Source organism: Rattus rattus, chromosome 15 (assembly GCF_011064425.1).
Source record: "Rattus rattus isolate New Zealand chromosome 15, Rrattus_CSIRO_v1, whole genome shotgun sequence".
Classification (NCBI taxonomy): domain Eukaryota; kingdom Metazoa; phylum Chordata; class Mammalia; order Rodentia; family Muridae; genus Rattus; species Rattus rattus.
Genome location: NC_046168.1, coordinates 7,659,321 through 7,679,565, shown reverse-complemented (window position 1 = coordinate 7,679,565; position 20,245 = coordinate 7,659,321). Strand labels below are relative to the sequence as shown.

Here is a 20,245-nt window from a genome sequence, read left to right as displayed (position 1 = left end):
GTTTTATTTATGCTAGGTAAGGAAAGTGTTCCCTATTCAAATGTAATATTTGTTCCCATAAACTCCCCAGATAAAAGAAAAAATGAGGATTTCATATACAACCTAGTTAAGCAGTCCACTTTGACCTTGGCAGCTTGCCTTTGTACACAGTCTTGATCTGATTGTGGTCTCCACTAGAGCTTCACTAGGGGAGGCTGTCGTGCGTATGTAATCAGGAAATCCCCAAAATCTTTTCTCCTCTCCATGATTGCCCTTTGTTATCAGTCTCTGTGTGGATTTGGTTGCTGGGCTTTCCCCAGGTGAGTGGGGTCTGGTGTCTTGAATTTCTCCAAACAAAGGTGAATAAATCGTATTGAGAGAGCAGCGTTAAGTGGCTCCCATCGACTGCCTATCCTCTCGGAACATGGCACCATATCCTATCTATTCTCTTCACTCTGAGGCAGGTAGAAAGATGGGAACAGGAAAGGGGCAGGTGTGGAAAGGAAAAGAAGCTCACCGTGGGATCTTAGCTTTTGTTTCTGCTGACTGAGAACCAAGACAAATATTTATTCTGTAACATTACTGACAAAGCCAAAGTTGCCTACAGAGATTGAGCGTGTTTTCCTAAAGCCACTGTTAGTTGAGTCATTAGGGACAGCCTTGTCCTTGGCAGTGCCAACAAGTTGGGCGTGGTCAGCCATCCTCAACAGGCCAGTTAAACAGACATATAATAGAAAAAGGCTATTTAAAAGAAAAGTGTATTTGATGAAGCCACACGGTGGAGAGGAACAAATAAAAGTCCTAGCGACCAAGGCCCGAGTGCATCTCGGTATTCTGACATGGGATTTGGTTTGAATAGGCAAAGCTGGGCTGGAGAGGTGGCTCAATGGTTAAGAGCACTGGCTGCTCTTCCAGAGGTCCTGAGTTCAATTCCCAGCAACCACATGGTGGCTCACAACCATCTGGAATGAGATCTGATGCCCTCTTCAGGTGTATCTGAAGACAGCTACAGTGTACTCATGATAAATACATAAATCTTAAAAAAAAAAAAATAGGCAAAGCTAACCAGCTTGCTGTGGGTGCAGTTGGTTCTTTCACTGACCATCATCTGGGCTCCAGTACTTCCTGCAAGGGTGTCTAGCAAATTGTCAGAACTGTGAGAACTCCCTCAGAGGTGACTTTCTCCTCCTGCTGGCATCAGGCCTCAGCCCTTTCCCAGTAGGAGACTTCTCAGGAGATTCCCGTCTATACAGGGACCGTTATTCATTCATCTGAAAGCCAAAGGGAGGGCCCACAAAGTTCTCTTTAGAACATTCTGACTGTGCCAGGATGGTTACAACATCTCAAACAAGAATGTTAAAAGAATTAGCAAACTTAGAGCAGAGTGTTTGTGGTTTACCTATTAGGTTCCTTCCAGGCCTTAACAGTGCATCTCATAGAACATCTTACAATTGGAAAAACCTTCAACATCGACAAACACGGGCTGTTGCTGTCGTTCAGAGTGATTCCCTAGCATGCACAAGGCCCTGGATTTGATACCCAGCACCACGAACACCTTCACATTGGTGAGTTTGATTTTGCCTGGTGGGGCAGTGCTGTGTGTTTGTAATGCCAGGTACACAGTGCAATTGAGGCGGTAGTAAAAAAGCACAAAAACAGCCCCCCCCCCCAGGATTAGGGAAAGGTTTTATTGCAGATGAGAGAGAGAGAGAGAGAGAATAGCTAGAGGTATCTGGGGAGTCTGTCATGGCTACCTCTCAGGGGACTGGGAGGAGCAGAGAGGAAAGGTAGAGAAGAAGCAGAGTGTAGATGGCCAGGACTACCTCTAGGACACAGAGGGGGTTAGCAGAAATGGCAGGAGAGTCCTGCCAGCTATAAGGGTAATAAAGTCAAGTTGAGGCAGGAGGAGGGTAGGTTAGCTGGAACAGCCTGGGAACTAGCCAGGGGCTCGGATCTGTTGGAGGCTTGCTTGAGTTAATAGAGAACTAGATGCCCTCTCTGGAGTGAGGCGGGGGACTTGTAGGACCGGATAAGAAAGTAAGGCTTTTCCTGGCAAACAGAAACCCACTTTACAAGGTTTCTGAGGGATGCTGAGAGCTTATGGGTCAGAGTCCAGCCTGGGCTGAGCCTTGATTCTCATTTTTGGACATTGAAATCTAACTTGCAGGTGTATAAGAACTGGAGAGAGAATGAGAGTGGGGGAGAAAAAGAGAGAAGGAGGGAGGGGGGACGGAGGGAGAAAGAGGGAGGGAGGGAGAAACCACTTTGTATATTTTCACCTTTTTCCTCCTTCCTTAAACTTTACTTAATATTTAAACCTTGTCATAAATTACATCATTTAACCAACATAACTTAGCCACAAAATCATCTATATGGCCACTGTAAAAATATCTAAGGAAGACCGCACCTCTTGGGAAGCCCACACCCGTGCTTCGGGTGTGTTATTTTGTTTCCTAACTCCACCCCCTCTCCTTTCTCTGACAGCCTGAAGCAGCCTCTACATACTAAATTCACTAACTTTGTTTTACTCTGATTCATCCTAAAACTCTCTTCTGTAGGATGGCCAAGGATCTGACTTCATCAGAGTGGGGCTGCAGAAGAGGGGAGGTGTTGACTGAAACACAGACACACAGACACACAGACACACAGACACACACACACACACACACACACACACACACCCAGCTACCGACAGTAGATCTGGGCTGTGTCTTTCCGCTGCTTCTGACAATTCCATTTTATTTAATTTTGAGACAGGGTCTCTCTGTGTAGCCCCGGTTATCCTGGAACTCACTCTGTAGACCAGGCTGGCCTTGAACTCAGGTCCTCTTGCATCTGCCTCTGGAGTACTGGGACAAAAGGTGTGCACCGCCACTACTACCTGGCTGTCAGTTCCATTGTATTAATAACTAACTGCTCAAAGATGGATTCCTTGACTCTTCTTTCTTCCATCCTTTCCCTATTAAGACCCGGCAAACAATCTTGGCTGTTGCCTCAGTATGCTGCTTCCTTTGGAAAGGGTTCTGAGGCCGTAACTTAGGCCAGCCAGCGTCTAAGTAACTGTATCAGAGGTTTCACCCTTCCTTCAGTAAAACCCCGAGACTAAAGGCTGGAGTTCAAACCCCCAGGTGATAGATAGTATGACTCATTTTTTTCCTATCATTTCAGTCATTGCAAATAAGAACCGTGCAACTGTATACTTAGCTTTTATTTTGTTTATACACTGTTCCTTGGGTCAGGAATGTGTCCATTTCCTTTGCGACAGGGACTTTCACTGGCTTGGAGCTTGCCAATTGGCTTTTCCTTGTTGGCTAGCGAGCCGTAGGGATCTGCCTGTCTCTGCCTCTACAGCACTGGGATTCCAATTGCAGGCCACCACGCCTGCCTTTTTCCGTGGGTGTTAGGAATCAAACTCAGACCCTTGTGTTGCAAGACAAGCACTCTGTTAGCTGAGATACCCTCCAAACCCCGAGTTTAAGTTTTCCTACACATGAAGTAACCCAGCTCCTCGTGAGTTGGATTAGTCATTTCTAAATTCCACCTAGGGTTTTATTTCTAGTCACTGATTACACAGAGCATGGCTGCTCCTCCGTGCTAGGGTTAAAGCTGTGGCAACCAACCCAGGAATTACAGTTCCTCATTCTCCTTCCTTTTATTCCTTCTTTTCATAGAGCAAAACACAACCGTCTCCCCTTATGCGTGGCTTAAGCTCAGCTGTGGTCAGGAAATGGCTAATGGAAAATTCCAGCAATCATTCATAAGTTCTCAATTGCACCCTGTTCTGGGAGGAATGATGAAACTTTGTGCCGTCAAATGGAGTCCTGACTAGTAGGCTACCCAGTCCTTTGTGCAGGGCATTGACACCCACACACCACTACCTCTGAGTCTCTCGGTAGTCAGAGCCGTGATGCAATGGCACGGTGATCGGGTTTGTCAGAATGATTCTACTCTGTAATGGGCTGTCATTGGTAATTTCTTCCTGTGCCTAATTGTAAAATCAGATTTGTTCTATCCTATGTGTGTTTTGCCTACATGTGCACATATGTACCTATTGAGGTTTGGTGCTTTTAGAGGTCAGAATAGATCCCCTGGAACTGGAGTTACAGGTGGTCGTGAACTACCAAATCGGTGCTGGGACTCGAACCAGGTCCTCTTCAAGAGCAACAAGTGCTCCCAACAGCTGAGGCATCTCTCCAGCCCCTCCTGGACTCAGTTTATAAACTGACCCCCAGTTGTTCTCTGCCTACCACTTGAGTCCTGTGAGTTACAAGCAGATGACACCAGGTTCAGTTTATACAGTGCTAAGGACCAAATCCAGGGCTTTCTGCCTCCTAGACAAAGAGTCTACCAACTGAGCTGTATCTCAGCTCTGCTGGATTTTGTTGCTGCTGCTGTGTTTTGAGACAGGGTGTCATAGAGACCAGGCTGGCCTAGAACTCACTGTGTAGCTTTAGATAAACTGGAACTGCTTTACCTTCCTGGATCCTCCTGTTTTCTTTCCCAAATGATAGGATTACAGGCACCTGTTTCAACATAGCCCGACTGTCCTGGAACTCACTCTGTAGAGCAGGCTGGCCTCAGACTCAGAGAGCCACCTGCCCCTGCCTTTCAAGTGGCATGTGCCACCACACCCAGCTCTTTTAATTTTTCATTATTTGTCATTTGGATCATGTTGAATTAATGTTTATAATGAAGTGAAAACTCCATACAGTATAATGTGGTGACATTATTATTTAACATCACAATCTCATGGAGCCATCACCATTATTAAGAATGGTTCCCTCGAACCCACTGTGTGCCCCACCTTGCAGCTACTGGGTTCCCGCGCATCGTCGGAGTTCTCAGCTTTTCGGGTCCTGGACCCCGCAACGTGACTGTCAAGAAGAGCGTGATCTTCTGTGCCACCGGCAGAACCGGGCTCACCACACTGGCGCAGGTGGTGCAAGCAGGTTACGAGGTGACAGTGCTGGTTCGAGACTCCAGCAGGCTGCCGTCAGAGGGGCCCCAGCCAGCCCACATGGTGGTAGGAGATGTTCAGCAGGCAGCCGATGTGGACAAGACTGTGGCTGGGCAGGATGCGGTCATCGTGCTACTGGGCGCTGGCAACGACCTCAGTCCCACTACAGGAATGTCTGAGGGCACCTGGGACATTGTGGCAGCCATGAAGGCACATGGAGTGGACAAGGCCGTGACCTGCACCTTGGCCTTCCTACTCTGGGACCCAATCAAGTGCTCCCACACCTACAGGACCTGACCGATGACCACATTCGGATGCATAAGATTCTGCAGGAGTCGGGTCTGAAATGCGTGGCTGTAATGCACCCCCACATTGGGTACCAACCACTAACCCGGGCCTACACAGTGACCCTGTATGGACAATGGCCCTCGAGGGTCATATCCAAGCATGACCAGGGCCACTCCATGCTTCTGTGCCTCTCCGCCCATGAGTATGACAGACACAAGACCTACCCCTCCCACCAGTATGACTAGGACCCTGGCCCTGGCTGGCAGGGTCCCATCCTGAGAAATGGCATACACGGAGAGATGAATAAATTTTAACCAAGAGCTTCAAAAAAAAGAATGGTTCCCCCCACTCCAAACCAAAACACTGTTTTCATCAAACAATAACTTTCCTATTTACCCTGCTTCTAGACTCTGGTAACTTTTAGACTATTTACTAGCGAACTTAATTTTTATCTTTTAAATGTTTAATATATAAACGAAGCCACATTATGTTCTTTTGTGTGTGCCTTGTTTCATTTAGAGTATTTATTTTCAAGATTCATCTTTAAAACTCCATTTCTCTGGATAATTGTTGGATAATATTCCTTTTTTTTTTTTTTTTTTTTTTTTTTTTTTTTTTTCGGAGCTGGGGACCGAACCCAGGGCCTTGCGCTTCCTAGGCAAGCGCCCACCGCTGAGCTAAATCCCCAACCCCAATATTCCATTGTTTTAATATACCGCATTCTGCATGTGCATTCATGTAGCTGATCCCAGTTATTGCTACTCAATTTCACTCCTTGCTACCCGCCCCAATGTTCTGGGTTCCCTAATGAAAGACACACACACACACACACACACACACACACACACACACACACACACACACTCTCTCTCTCTCTCTCTCTCTCTCTCTCTCTCTCTTTATATTTTAATATGCCTTTAATAGCTCAATGGTTGGGCCACTTCTAACCTCTGTGTGGCTAGTACACTCCCCTCCGATATCCCTGAGTTATTACTCACTAAAATCTCTATCCCATCTTTGCTACCCTGGACCCAGACCTGCAGCCCCTCGGCTGCATTCCCCGGTACCTACTTGACATCTATTTTCTCTGCCCTCTGCATGATGTCTCTCTTCTCTCTTCCCAGGCTTAGAGACTGTCCCTTCATGCTCCTTCCTCAGCCCCTTGCTTAGAAATCCTGAAGTCCTGCCTCTTTCTCCCCGCTCAGCCTTTGGCCTCAGGCAAGTTTATTTACCAGTCAAACCTACTGGGGTCAGGGTCCCTCAGCAGCTTGAGCAATTCTGGGGACCATAATTAACATAACACAAGCATCACAAAATTCACTACACACTCATCTGCTGATTGAATCCTTTCCAAGTTTTTGCCATTGAGAGTAATACTAAAATGTGTGGCAAAGTTTTTTCCTGAAAAATGCTTCTTAAAGTTTGCTTTTACAAATCAAGCTTTTGCCCAACTTCAACCAAATTTAGTAATGTGCTTTGATCATTTATAACTAAGCCCTTATTCTGCTTATATACTGTATTTTTGACCTGTTTGGAATTATATGGCCTCTAGGAAAGACGATGTGACCAATCTTAGTGTATTTTCCAACGCCATCAACTCCTCCAAGCACAGGTGAGCACACAGCTCTCATTGTACCATATTCTGTACATTTCCTTGGTGAACCATCCATGTCTCTGACTCAGAACAACATGTATGCATGAGATGCGGTGACAACCAGGTCTGAGACCATTTTCTGGAAGCCACGAAGCATTGAAAGTGATGTCCTAGAGAACCCCAAAATGTTGGAAACGCCATGTGGGTATAAAGTGATATCTGGTGTGGCTTTGTGTGCTCTTCTCAGACAGATAGTCCAGAAGAATGATTTTATCCCTCATGAGATGCCTTTAAGGTTGATTAAGATAAAAGTTTCTCACTCTTTCTGCTTCCTGTGTTTGCTGTACTCAATATACAGACAGGGTGCCCCTGTTTTTATATTAGACATCACTTAGATTAGACCTTTCTCTTCCAAGCTAGACTTCTTTTAGATTAGACTACTGTTAAATGAGAAGAAGAGAGATCAAAACATTTCTTGAGGAAAAGATACCAAGAGTTAGAGTCTTTTTTCTTTTATGCATCACAAATATAAACATTTTGGTACAAATTCTCATTATAAAATGTTGTGGTTTGCCCTGGAGTTATCTGTATTTTGATGCTAATTTCACTGCCTCAAGGATGGCTGCTTAGTCACATACTCAGGACTCAGGTGACTTCACCAGAACCTTCTCCCCATTGAATTTGTAAAATACAGGTGAGCGGCAGGTACAGGATAGAAGGAGGCCTGTCACTGGATGAGAAGGAAGGTGGGTAAGAAGTTTGAAGGATGAGGAGGGACAGCAGAGAAGCCATGGCGGCACAGTATGGAAGCTGACGTTAAGATTCCACGCTGTACCTTTTCAGGTCGTTATGAATGTTCTTGAGGGATGGCTGCGTATTGGGATTTGTATGTTTAGGTGGGCAATTATATCTTATCATTTGGATCAAAGGTTATTGTGTTGTGTGTTCTTTCATGTAGTGATCTAAGTGTAAGAGAGTGTGTGGTGGCTGGAGACACTGGGCTGCTGAGGAATTGGGATGTGTGTTTCTGGCATGGAAACCTGCCTTGGGAACTAGATAGGTAGAGAGATTGCTGCCAGGCTCAGAGAGAGGCCTTCGGCAGTGTGATATGGGATGGAGCAGATCGGGTGAGCGGCTTTGCTGACTGAGACTTAAGATATCTAGCAGATATCTTGGGGCACTGTGATGTAGACCTAGAGCAGGAAAAGGACAGCATTTCATTTTTTACTTTTACTTTTTCACTTTACTTACTTACTTATAGATCCTCTTGTGGCCTAAGCTAGCCTTGAACTCAATACACAGATGAATATGACCTTGAATTTTTTTTTTTTTTTTTTTTTGGTTTTTTTTTTTTTTTTTTTTTTTCCCGAGCTGGGGACCCAACCCAGGGCCTTGCCTTCCTAGGCAAGTGCTCTACCACTGAGCTAAATCCCCAACCCCGACCTTGAATTTCTAATCCTTCTTTATTTTTCCAGTACAAAGATTACAGACATGCGCATGCTCAATTTACATGGTGGTGGAAATCAAATCTAGGACTTCTGTATGTTAGACAAGATTTCTAGCAACTAAACTATATCCCTAGACTGTTTTTTCTTTTTTGAGACATGGTTTTACTATGTGTGTAGCTCAGGCTAACCTAGGACTCATGATTAATCCTTCTAACTCCACTTTCAGAGCATGTCCTCCAGTCTGCACCCGATCTCACCCATCTACAAGGAGATAATCTAATTGAGACTATAGTATTCCTCATTTAATGTTATCAACGCCACTTCAGAAGCATTGTATATAGACACACTGATTTATTTCTAAACTTTCACTTCTTTTTTTTTTTTTTTTTTCTGGGGCTGGGGACCGAACCCAGGACCTTGTGCTTCCTAGGCAAGCGCTCTACCATTGAGCCAAATCCCCAACCCCTCTTTCACTTCTTTTTATATCGATATCTACCACTACTTTACACTATTATCACATTGTCTTGATTATTGTTGTTTAAACAATAGGATCTGAAACTAGGAAGTATGAGTTTTCTAACGTAGTTCTTTCACCAAACTCAATTCATGTTGACATCAAACTGCCCCATTACTCCCTGTTGCGTAAACCAGTGGATTTTCAGACTGTTCAAACAGCATTTGATTCTATTCTGTGGGCAAATAGAGAGGCAGATGACTCTGCACCTTTTAGGAACATAACAACAGCTGGTGGAACCCATGAGGCACAGACCAGTAAGTAATTTGCCCATAAATGTGACAGGTTGCCACCCCATAATATATCAAAGTAACTTGGGCTCATGAATGTGTTAAAATCATATTAGAAAAACCAAAGTGGGGAGTGCTTTTAGTCCTAGAACTCAGGAGGGAGATCTACGTGAGTTTGAGGCCAGCCTGGTCTACAAAGAGAGTTCTAGGACAGCCAGGGCTACACAGAGAAACCCTGTCTTGAAAAAACAAACAACAAAACAAAAACAAAATTGGAAAACCAAGCCTGAGAACTTATCCAACACTGTCGTGGGGCTGGCTGCCAGGGGTTTAATAATAAAGACAAAGACATCTGACTAGCATAAAGCTGTTGGCCTGCTTGCTGGGGCAATCCCTCAGCTCGTCCACCTAACTCAACCCAACTTTCCTGCCAACAAGCTTCTCCACATGGCTCTCTCTGTTTTACTCCCATTCCCCCAACCACTCCCACCCCCCTGCCTCTCTCTCTCTTCTCTGCCGCACTTCCTTTTCACAAACACACACAAAATCCATTAGCATAGGAGACTTCTTCCCTATGGCAATGTGCCCTTCTTTTTGTGTAGGTGAGGAAGCAACAAACATTTACACCTCCTGCTCGCCTGGTGCTGCCTGGCACAGCAATTAACAATGGAGAATACAGGGACATGCCTTCATTGCATAGGGGTGGGTTACCCCAACACAACACTCTAGACTGAAGTAAGAGTGTTACACCAAGGCCAGAGAGATGCTGTGATGGTTTGTATATGCTCGGCCCAGGGAGTGGCACTATTAGGAGGTGTGGCCTTGTTGGAGTAGGTGTGTCACTATGGGTGTGGGCTTTAAGACCCTATCCTAACTTCCTGGAAGCCAGTATTCTGCTAGCAGCCTTCAGATGAAGATGTAAAACTCTTAGCTCCTCTTGCACCATGCCTGCTTTGATGCTGCCATGCTCCCCCCTTGATGATAATAGACTGAACCTCTAAATCTGTAAGCCAGCCCCAATAAAATGCTGTTTTTATAAGAGTTGCCTTGGTCAAGGTGTCTTTTCACAGCAGTAAAGCCCTAAGTAAGAGAGATGTTCATCTATTAAGAGCACTGGCTGCTCTTCTAGAGGATCTGGTTTAGTTCTCACAGCCTACAAGGTGGCTAATAATCATCTATAATTCTAGTTGTACAAAATGCAGTGTCCTCTTATGACCTCCAAGGATACCAGACACACACATGGTACACAGAAAAATATTCAGGCAAAGCACCATAGACATTAAAATAAAAAGTGTAGCTGGGCAGTGGTGGCACAGACCTTTAATCCCAGCACTCAGGAGGCAGAGGCAGGCAGATCTATGAGTTTGAGGCCAGCCTGGTCTATAGATCAAGTTCCAATATAGCCAAGACAATATAGAGAAACCCTGTCTCAAAACAAAACAAAACAAAACAAAACAAAACAAAGGAAAAAACTCTTACCTGGTCCCCATAAGAGCAAGACATCTAACACTAACATGGTGATGGTGACCACTGATCTGTCATTTGCCTATCTGATGTGTGTGACAAGGAACTGAGAGACATATATCTGTCTAAGGGTTTCTGCTTGGCTGAGTCCACACTGTCAATGTGGCCTATTGTTAATATTTCTGTTCAACTGTCTACACATTTGTTTCTCTAGGCCTGGGTCTGCCTATTGGAATTGGAGGAAGCCCTTGTGTGAGTCCTAGATGAATGTGTATTGTTGACGTGGGCACAGCCTTGTTGTGGTTTGCCCTGGAGTTATCTGTATTTTGATGCTAATTCCACTGCCCCAAGGACAGCTGCCTAGTCACTTACTCAGGACTCAGGTGACTTCACCAGAACCTTCTTCCCATTGAATTTGTAAAATACAGGTGAGGGGCAGGTACCAGATAGAAGAAGGCCTGTCATTGGATGAGAAGGAAGGATGGGTGGGTAAGAAGTTTGAAGGAAGAGGAGGAGACTGGAATGGAAAGGAAGAAGAGATAGGAGGAAGAGGGATAGAAGCAGGAAAATGTGGCAGGTGACGTTAAAATTCCACGCTGTACCTTTACAGGTTGTTACGAAAGTTTTTAAGCACTGGTGGTGGATAGCAGATACCAAGCCTAGTTTCCATGATGAATCATCGTGACCAGAACCTCTAGTAAACCGTTGATGAGAGGCTTTGAAAACATCCATTCTTGTGTTGTTGTTGATCTTAGGGCAAAAGATATCTAGTCTTTCATCATCAAATGTCACAGCTCACATTTTTCTGTACACTTCATGACCATAAGAGGAAACTTTCTAGATTTTTCTTTTGTTGGATGTTTTTCAGGAAAGGGGTTGGATTTTGCCAAAAGTTTCTTTTGAATCTATTCAAGTAGTCATAGAAAAAAATTGTATTCCTTCGATGTGGCGTATTCATTGGTTTGAAGAAGTTAAGCCAGTCTGAGTGTAGTCGCTCACACCTTTAATCTCAGCACTCAGGATCTCTGAGTTTGAGACCAGCCTGTCTACAGAGTGAGTTCAAGGACAGCCAGGTCTACGCAGAAAGAACCTGTATTGAACACAACAAACAAGAAAGGAGGAGGAGGGAAAAAAAAAGAAAAAGCAAAGGAAACTAGCAACTTAAGAAATGTCTTGCTGAGAGTGATGACACATACCTAGCACCCAGGATGTAGAAGCAAGATTTCCTGTTTGAGGGCAGCCTAATTACATAACATGGCCTCAAAAAGTTTTGCCACAATAATTTAAATCAAGACTCAAATGTTCTTTGTGTAATATGATTTTAAATGGCTTAAAAATATCTTTAAAAGATCTAGGGGAATGAGCAAGAACTTAGAAAAGTTCTTGGAGTGTATAGGTTGGAAGGAATAGAATGGATCAGAGAGAACAAAAAATGAATTTGTTTTCAGGGTAAAACTCTCTTCTTCGAGGAGTTGAGAAAAAGACCTAGGGTGTGTTAGCTCCAGATGCCAGAAAGCAAAAGAAGAAGCTAGAAGGAAACAGATCTTGGCTCAGAAACTGCTATCATCACATTTCACCCTTCAGCAGAAAAAAAGCCATTCCACATCAGATATCTGGCCACAGAGTGCCATGTAGAGCGCACACTTCTCTTAATCCCGTCTGCTTCCTTTCTTCACTTCCTTCCTCCACTTCCTTCCGTCACTGTGAGGGTGAACTACTTGGCCTTGCTCTATCAGTCCGGATTTCTCAATCTTGGGTCTTCTCTGGGATGCCCCGTACTTCTCATTTCAATCTTAGACGAATACATTTTCTCCCTAGGCTGCTGGGTGTTGCCCAGAAAAACAGATATCACACATCTTGACACTGGGAGCCTTCTCTCTAATCTCCATAGTCAGCTCGGAATGCCCTATTCTTCTTTGGCATATGTTGCTATTTAGTACTGTTTTCTACGTCTTCATGATAGCAGGACCCATCCCTAAACCCATTTTTCTCATTCAGTCAATCTTCCAGGAAAGAGTGGGTCCTTGCTGGGATTCATATAGGCACAGCTTTGGGGGCTGACTAAGGGGGACTCCTGACTCGTGGGCTTTGTGGTCTGTCGCAGTTGCCTGACCACTTCATTTCCTCACTGAGGCAGGTGCTAGCTCTCAGTTCCCAGAGAGGGGGAACCTCATGGAGAAAACTGCAGATGGCTCACATATATTACAGTAAAAATAGATGCTGGCGAGTGGGAGAGATGGCTCAGTGGTGAAGAGAACTGACTGCTCTTCCAGAGGTCCTGAGTTCGAGTCTCAGCACCCACATGGTGGCTCACAACCATCTGTAAAGAGATCTGATGACTCTTCTGTCATGCAGGCATACTTGCAAATAGATTACTCTTACACATAAATAAATAAATCTTTAAAAATCAAATGGATAGATGCCAGAATTAAAAGAAAGATTACGGTTATAACTGCAGAATTTAGAGCACTAATAAAGATGTGTAAGAGGCCTTGTTACTAGGTGCAAGATAATCAAGCTAAACAGATAGGACGGTCAAGTATCTGGGGCAGGTCTTTACCTCCTCCCCCACCTCACCCCCACTCTAAAACCCTTGAGGGACATTTGTAAGCCACTATTTTTTTTTTTTTTTGGCAAGGCACTATTGTCCTTTTATACAGTCTTGCTTTTATTTTTTTCCTCCATCTTTATTAACTTGGGTATTTCTTATTTACATTTCAATTGTTATTCCCTTTCCCCGTTTCCGGGCCAACATCCCCCTAGCCCATCCCCCTCCCCTTCTATATGGGTGTTCCCTTCCCCATCCTCCCCATATTACCGCCCTCCTCCTAACAATTACATTCACTGGGGGTTCAGTCTTGGCAGGACCAAGGGCTTCCCTTCCACTGGTGCTCTTACTAGGCTATTCATTGCTACCTATGCAGTTGGAGCCCAGGGTCAGTCCATGTATAGTCTTTGGGTAGTGGCTTTAGTCCCTGGAAGCTCTGGTTGCTTGGCATTGTTGTTCATATGGGGTCTCAAGCCCCTTCAAGCTCTTTTCAGTCCTTTCTCTGATTCCTTCAACAGGGGTCCCATTCTCAGTTCAGTGGATTGCTGCTGGCATTCGCCTCTATATTTGCTGTATTCTGGCTGTGTCTTTCAGGAGAGATCTACATCTGGTTCCTGTCAGCCTGCACTTCTTTGCTTCATCCATCTTGTCTAATTGGGTGGCTGTATATGTATGGGCCACATGTGGGGCAGGCTCTGAATGGGTGTTCCTTCAGCCTCTGTTCTAAACTTTGCCTCCCTATTCCTTCCCAAGGATATTCTTGTTCCCCTTTTAAATAAGGAGTGAAGCATTCGCATTTTGGTCATCCTTCTTGAATTTCATGTGTTCTGTGCATCTAGGGTAATTTGAGTATTTGGGCTAATAGCCCAATGCATGAGTGCATACCATGTGTGTTTTTCTGTGATTGGGTTACCTCACTCAGGATGATATTTTCCAGTTCCATCCATTTGCCTACGAATTTCATGAAGTCATTGTTTTTGATAGCTGAGTAGTATTCCATTGTATAGATGTACCACATTTTCTGTATCCATTCCTCTGTTGAAGGGCATCTGGGTTCTTTCCAGCTTCTGGCTATTATAAATAAGGCTTCTATGAACATAGTGGAGCATGTGTCTTTGTTATATGTTGGGGCATCTTTTGGGTATATGCCCAAGAGAGGTATAGCTGGGTCCTCAGGTAGTTCAATGTCCAATTTTCTGAGGAACCTCCAGACTGATTTCCAGAGTGGTTGTATCAGTCTGCAACCCCACCAACAATGGAGGAGTGTTCCTCTTTCTCCACATCCTCACCAGCATCTGCTGTCACCTGAGTTTTTGATCTTAGCCATTCTGACTGGTGTGAGGTGGAATCTCAGGGTTGTTTTGATTTGCATTTCCCTTATGACTAAAGATGTTGAATATTTCTTTAGGTGTTTCTCAACCATACGCCATTCCTCAGCTGTGAATTCTTTATTTAGTTCTGAACCCCATTTTTTAATAGGGTTATTTGTCTCCCTGCGGTCTAACTTCTTGAGTTCTTTGTATATTTTGGATATAAGGCCTCTATCTGTTGTAGGATTGGTAAAGATCTTTTCCCAATCTGTTGGTTGCCGTTTTGTCCTAACCACAGTGTCCTTTGCCTTACAGAAGCTTTGCAGTTTTATGAGATCCCATTTATCGATTCTTGATCTTAGAGCATAAGCCATTGGTGTTTTGTTCAGGAAATTTTCTCCAGTGCCCATGTGTTTGAGATTCTTCCCCACTTTTTCTTCTATTAGTTTGAGTGTATCTGGTTTGATGTGGAGGTCCTTGATCCACTTGGACTTAAGCTTTGCACAGGGTGATAAGAATGGATCGATCTGCATTCTTCTACATGCCGACCTCCAGTTGAACCAGCACCATTTGCTGAAAATGCTATCTTTTTTCCATTTGATGGTTTTGGCTCCTTTGTCAAAAATCAAGTGCCCATAGGTGTGTGGGTTCATTTCTGGGTCTTCAATTCTATTCCATTGGTCTATCTGTCTGTCTGTGTACCAATCCATACAGTTTTTATCACTATTGCTCTGTAATACTGCTTGAGTCCCGGGATACAGTCTTGCCTTTAACACAGCTAATTGTAACGGACTCAATTTTCAGTAAAGTTCTCCTAGTAAGAAGCTTCCACCCAAGAGGCACTAAGTAACCAAGAAAGATGGCAGCCACCTCTTGGAAGATGGGGTAGAGTTAACTCTCTGCCACGGTAAGACTACAAGCTGAACCAATGAAATGTAAGAAGAAAAATGCCTCATAAAACCATCAGCAATTGAGTCAACTTCCGCTCAGAAGGAAGTAACACTGGCTGAATGTCAGATTGATAGCAAATCAGTCAAAGCTTGGAGATGACCAAGCACCCCTAACTGGGTAGGCATGAGCAACACAGCCATCACACATGCGTAGTGTGAGCCTGACTTATGATATCACTGAAATGACCCAGTCTCAACAGACACTACTTCAGTTATGTACAGTTTCTGTCATTACTCCATAAAATCCCTTGACAAAGGAAATTTACTGTGTTTTCTCCCTTGGACACTCCTCCCACTTTGGATGGTTTCTCTCTTTTCTTCAATTAATTTCTTTTTTTTTTTTTTTTCTTTTTCTGAGACAGGGTCTCTCTATGTAGCCATGGCTGTCCTGGAACTCTCCATTGTAGATCAGTCAGGATCCCCTGGAACTGGAATTACAGACAGTTCTGAGACACCTTGTGGGTTTTAGTGAGGGCTCACTTCTTTCTCCCATTTTATATTCCCACCTTGGTCTATAAAGGGATAAAGAGACCAGGTATGTAGGCCCTTAGTACCTTTTCTGATAATTCCACTAGATCAGGTCCCACCCTTAACATTACCCTGATTACTTCCTTGGGAACCTTATTTCCAAATATTGATACTCCATGGGTTACAGTGTCAACAAATGAGGTTTTGGGGGTTGTTGTTGTTTTTGAGACAGGGTTCTACTATGTAGCTCAGAATTCATGATTCTCCTGACTCAGCCTCCTGGGTGCTGGAGGTATAGGCATGTGTCACCACGCCCACCTTTCAATGTATGAATCTCAGTAGGTTCTTAAAACACCATGATCTCATGTACTCTAGGCTAGCCTCAGGTTCACGATGTAACCAAAGATAACCTTGAACTTTTTTTTAATCTGCATTTATTTTATGCTGAATTTATTCCCCTGCCATGAGTTTTTGTCCCTTCAGTTTCTTCTGGGATATCTTTTTCATCTGTGCAACCTCCTCTTCTGACTTTGGAACAGGCTATTCCTTCTCAGTGAGGATCATCTCAACGTGGCAGGGGGAGCTCACGGGTGAGCTAAGTGGCCATGGGCTCTGTAGGTTCATCGGCGCCATCTTAGGTGCCTTGTCCACCCGCCTGTGTTCGATGACTGGAGAATCTATGTCTAAACCCTTAAGTTCAGCATTACTCTCTGTATTTTTAAGCATGTGCAGCAAAAATTGCACTCTTTTTTTGGCCACTGTCCCTTTGTCCAGCCCACTGTTTGGCCTGGGTACACCTACCAACACCACCATTATACCACCAGAATGACACATTGCTTCTTTAAAGTGACATCCTTCAGATACTCGGTGACTTTTCAGATATGGATATGACTACTCTTGATGACCTGGGCACTTTCCTGGGTGTTCTTAACGTGAACTCGAAAGTTGGAACCTCTTGATTTGCATGATTTTGTAGGATTTTCTGAGTCAAGAGAGTAGGGAATCATCTTCACAGGTCACCTCTGGCCGCTTACAGGAAGAGGAAGCCAACCTTGAACTTTTTTAAACCTCTTGCCGCCATCCTTGAATGTTGGGATTATAGAGTTTATGTTATTGAACTCACTCAGGGCTTTGGGCATGCAGGCAAGCACGCTAACAACTAAGTTATGAAACATATCCCAACAAGACACAACTATTTAATTCATAGCATCCATATCCAGCTAGAATTTAAACTCCATAAGAGAAGGGTCTTCTTTATTCCTGCTCATTTCTCAGGGTTTAGTGCAATACACTATGGAATGAATTCCTTTTTTTTTTCTCTCTCTCTTTTCTTTGCTTTTTTTCGGAGCTGGGGACTGAACCCAGGGCCTTGCATTTGCTAGGCAAGTGCTCTACCACTGAGCCAAATCCCCAACCCCTGGAATGAATTCTTAAATGTATAAATATATCCGGCTTCCTTGCCTACGGCTTTAACTCTTTCTAACCACATGAAACTTGGTTTTGTTTTGTTTTTTAAGATTTATTTATTTCATGTATGTGAATACACTGTCGCTGTCTTCAGACACACCAGAAGAGAGCATCCAATTCCCACTGCAGATGGTCGTGAGCCATCATGTGGTTGCTGGGAATTGAACTCAGGACCTCTAGAAAAAGCAGTCAGTGCTCTTAACCTCTGAGCCATCTCTCCCGCCTAAAACTCAGTTTTGTTTGTCTACTTTCAGGTTCTGAAATGGCCTTGAAATGGTGGCCATTTTATGTTTGGCATGTATTACAGGATATTTGATCACATTGTGAACCCTGAAATTGTGAGCTGAAAAAAAAAATCTGTTTCTTGTTGAGGTATGGCTCAGTTCTAGCGCACACTCTTAACCCAAGAGCTTTCTGTAAACAAGAGCTAAAGAAGGTCAATGATAGGTCAAGAGGTGGAGCAAGCAAACAGTTGCCAGGGATCGAACATAAGAAAACCCAGGAAATAGAACGGGGAGTCTTTGAGTTGAAGGGCATTTAAGACATAGTGGAGAAGGAGAGAGAGCTTTTTCCTTCAGGGAGGTCGTCTGGGTGCTTTCTCTGCCTCTCCGAGCTAGCAGGCTTCTGCCACAGTATCTGGCTCCTGAGTCTTCATTTGGCAAATCAAACGTTTGAGATTTTGTTTTAAAAACAACAAGGATGTTTCATTTTTTGCAATTCCTTCCAAGAAGGAGTTGGTTCTTCCCTTTCCATGAGTTACAACTATCGTTTTTGTCTGCCGGTGTAACCGGATTGGGTGTTATGTGAAAGGGTAATGTGTTTATAGTTCATCTTTGTATGATGATGAAATGTGATAAAACTGTTCAAATCTAAGAAACTGTCTTAAGATGACCAATTTTCTGCTACTAACTATTCCCAGGGGATGAGCTGTTATCCTGCTTCCAAATGTGCAAGTCAATTTGGAAAGGCCATCCTCATATTTATAGCCAGAGCAACCACTATAGACAGACTGCCTCACCTGTTTCCAAAGTCCAAATCTGTTAGTGCAAATTTATAAGTGTTGCATATTTCTCTTAACCCAGCTATCTCCCAGATAATTGAGACAGGGCTATTAGGTTTATTTAATAACTTTAAGGTACTACAACTGAGCAGTTTTAATCTATTTTAATCCTCCAAACGAACCTGGCTACCTCTCAGCCAAACTCCCTAAGATATTTGCACTTTAGTATTGATCTGGTTCTCTCTGCTCCAGGTGTCTTCTTATGGTGTCTTCTGGACCCTTTCCTCAGAGGCTAATTCCTGTTTCCTCTCCTTTGACTGGCATAGAGGAAGTCCAGCCCTTTTCGCTCCTCTGCTCAGTCATTGGTGGATCAGCTTCTTTATTGACCAATTGGGAAATAATTGGGGAGCAATGTTTAGACAACATTGAGGCAGAGAGTTTTCAGAATAAGGATTGCAACTAGATTGGAGGTGAAGGGGTAGGCACAGAAATCAACATTTGAATCTTACACAAATCCCCCAATGTTGGGTGACGGTTTAACAAGTTGAAAGCCACTGAAGTTTTATGTAAGTGACAAGGACACCTGGAATTACAAAACTCAAAGTTCATGTAGGACAGAAGACATCTCTGTCCCCCTCACCTCCTCCGGGGTGTGGAAGAGAAAGGAGGAATGTAAGAAAATTGCTGGAGGTTTGGCTCTTGAAAGTTGGGGGTAGGGCTGGAGAGATAGCTCAGTGATTAAGAGAACTGACTGCTCTTCCAGAGGCCCTGAGCTCAATTCCCAGCAACCACATGGTGGCTCACAGCCATCTGTAATGGGATCCAATGCCCTCTTCTGGTGTGTCTGAAGACAGTTACAGTGTGCTCATATAAATAAAAATAAATCTTTAAAAAAAATAAAGTTGGTGGTTGAATGACCCTCTCACAGGGATCACTTAAGTGATTGGAAAACACAGATATTTATATCATGATTCATAACAGTAGCCAAAATTATAGTTATGAAATAGCAACAAAAATCATTTTATGGTTGGGGGTCACCACAACATGAGTAACTATACTAAAAGGTCCCAGCATTAGGAAGGTTGAGAACTACTACTGGTTTAGAGGATCTGAGTCCATGACCATCATGATAGGGATGTGGCATCTGGCTTGGTGAGGTCTCATTCCTATCTTGATCACAAAGCACTAGACAGAGAGCTAACTGGGAATCGTTTGAGCTTTTGAATCTCAAAGCCCCACCTCTTCAATCTCCTTTAACAAGACCACTCCTCCTAATTCTTTTCTTTCCAGGTTCACCAACTGGGGAATCTAGCATTTATGCATATGAGCCTGTGGTGCCATTCTCATTCAAACCTCCTCAGTGTCTGTTCAACTATCCTTTAACCCCAGTGCCCAGTAATCTGCTGGGAAAGCCCTCATTACATATTCATCATTCTCCATAGTCTGAGCTCGAGAACATTTCTGGGCAGTTCTTGAGGAGAAGTAGGATTTCTAGAGAGATGGAGAAAGTTTAAGAATGAATTCCTTGGGGCTGGAGAGATGACGCAGTGGTTTTGAGCACTGACTGCGCTTCCAGAGGTCCTGAGTTTAAATCCCAGCAAACACATGGTGGCTCACAACCATCTGTAAGGGGATCTGATGACCTCTTCTGGTGTGTCTGAAGACAGCTACAGTGTACTCATATATAGTAAATACATCTTTAAAAAAAAAAAAGAATAACAAATGCCAAAAAAAAAAAAAAAGAAAAAAAAAAAAAAAAAGAAGAAGAGAGAGAATTCCTCATCTAGTACAGAGCCTGATGTGTAACAGATACTCAGTAAAGATCTGTGGAGTGAGTGGCCTGGACTCATTCGTGGTTCAGGTTTATTTAAACTGGGCATAGAGGCACATCCTTTAACATTTGAGAGCATTTGAGAGGCAGAAGCAGGCAGATCTTTGTGAGTTTGTGGCCAGCCAAGGATATGTAGGCAGATTCTGTCTCAAAACCAAACCAAACCAAACCAAACAACAACAAAACCCAAGCAAACA

At 43.8% G+C, this 20,245-nt stretch overlaps 1 protein-coding gene across 1 annotated transcript; it reads left to right on the top strand.

Annotated features, from left to right (window-relative positions):
- Positions 1–403: 403 nt before the first annotated feature.
- Positions 404–5,504, top strand: LOC116884910 (flavin reductase (NADPH)-like). Its single transcript, XM_032886133.1, is given in 3 exon segments — positions 404–443; positions 4,752–5,210; positions 5,213–5,504. Coding segments are annotated over 3 exon segments (756 nt in total). The 3' UTR covers positions 5,470–5,504.
- The last annotated feature ends 14,741 nt before the right edge of the window (positions 5,505–20,245 follow it).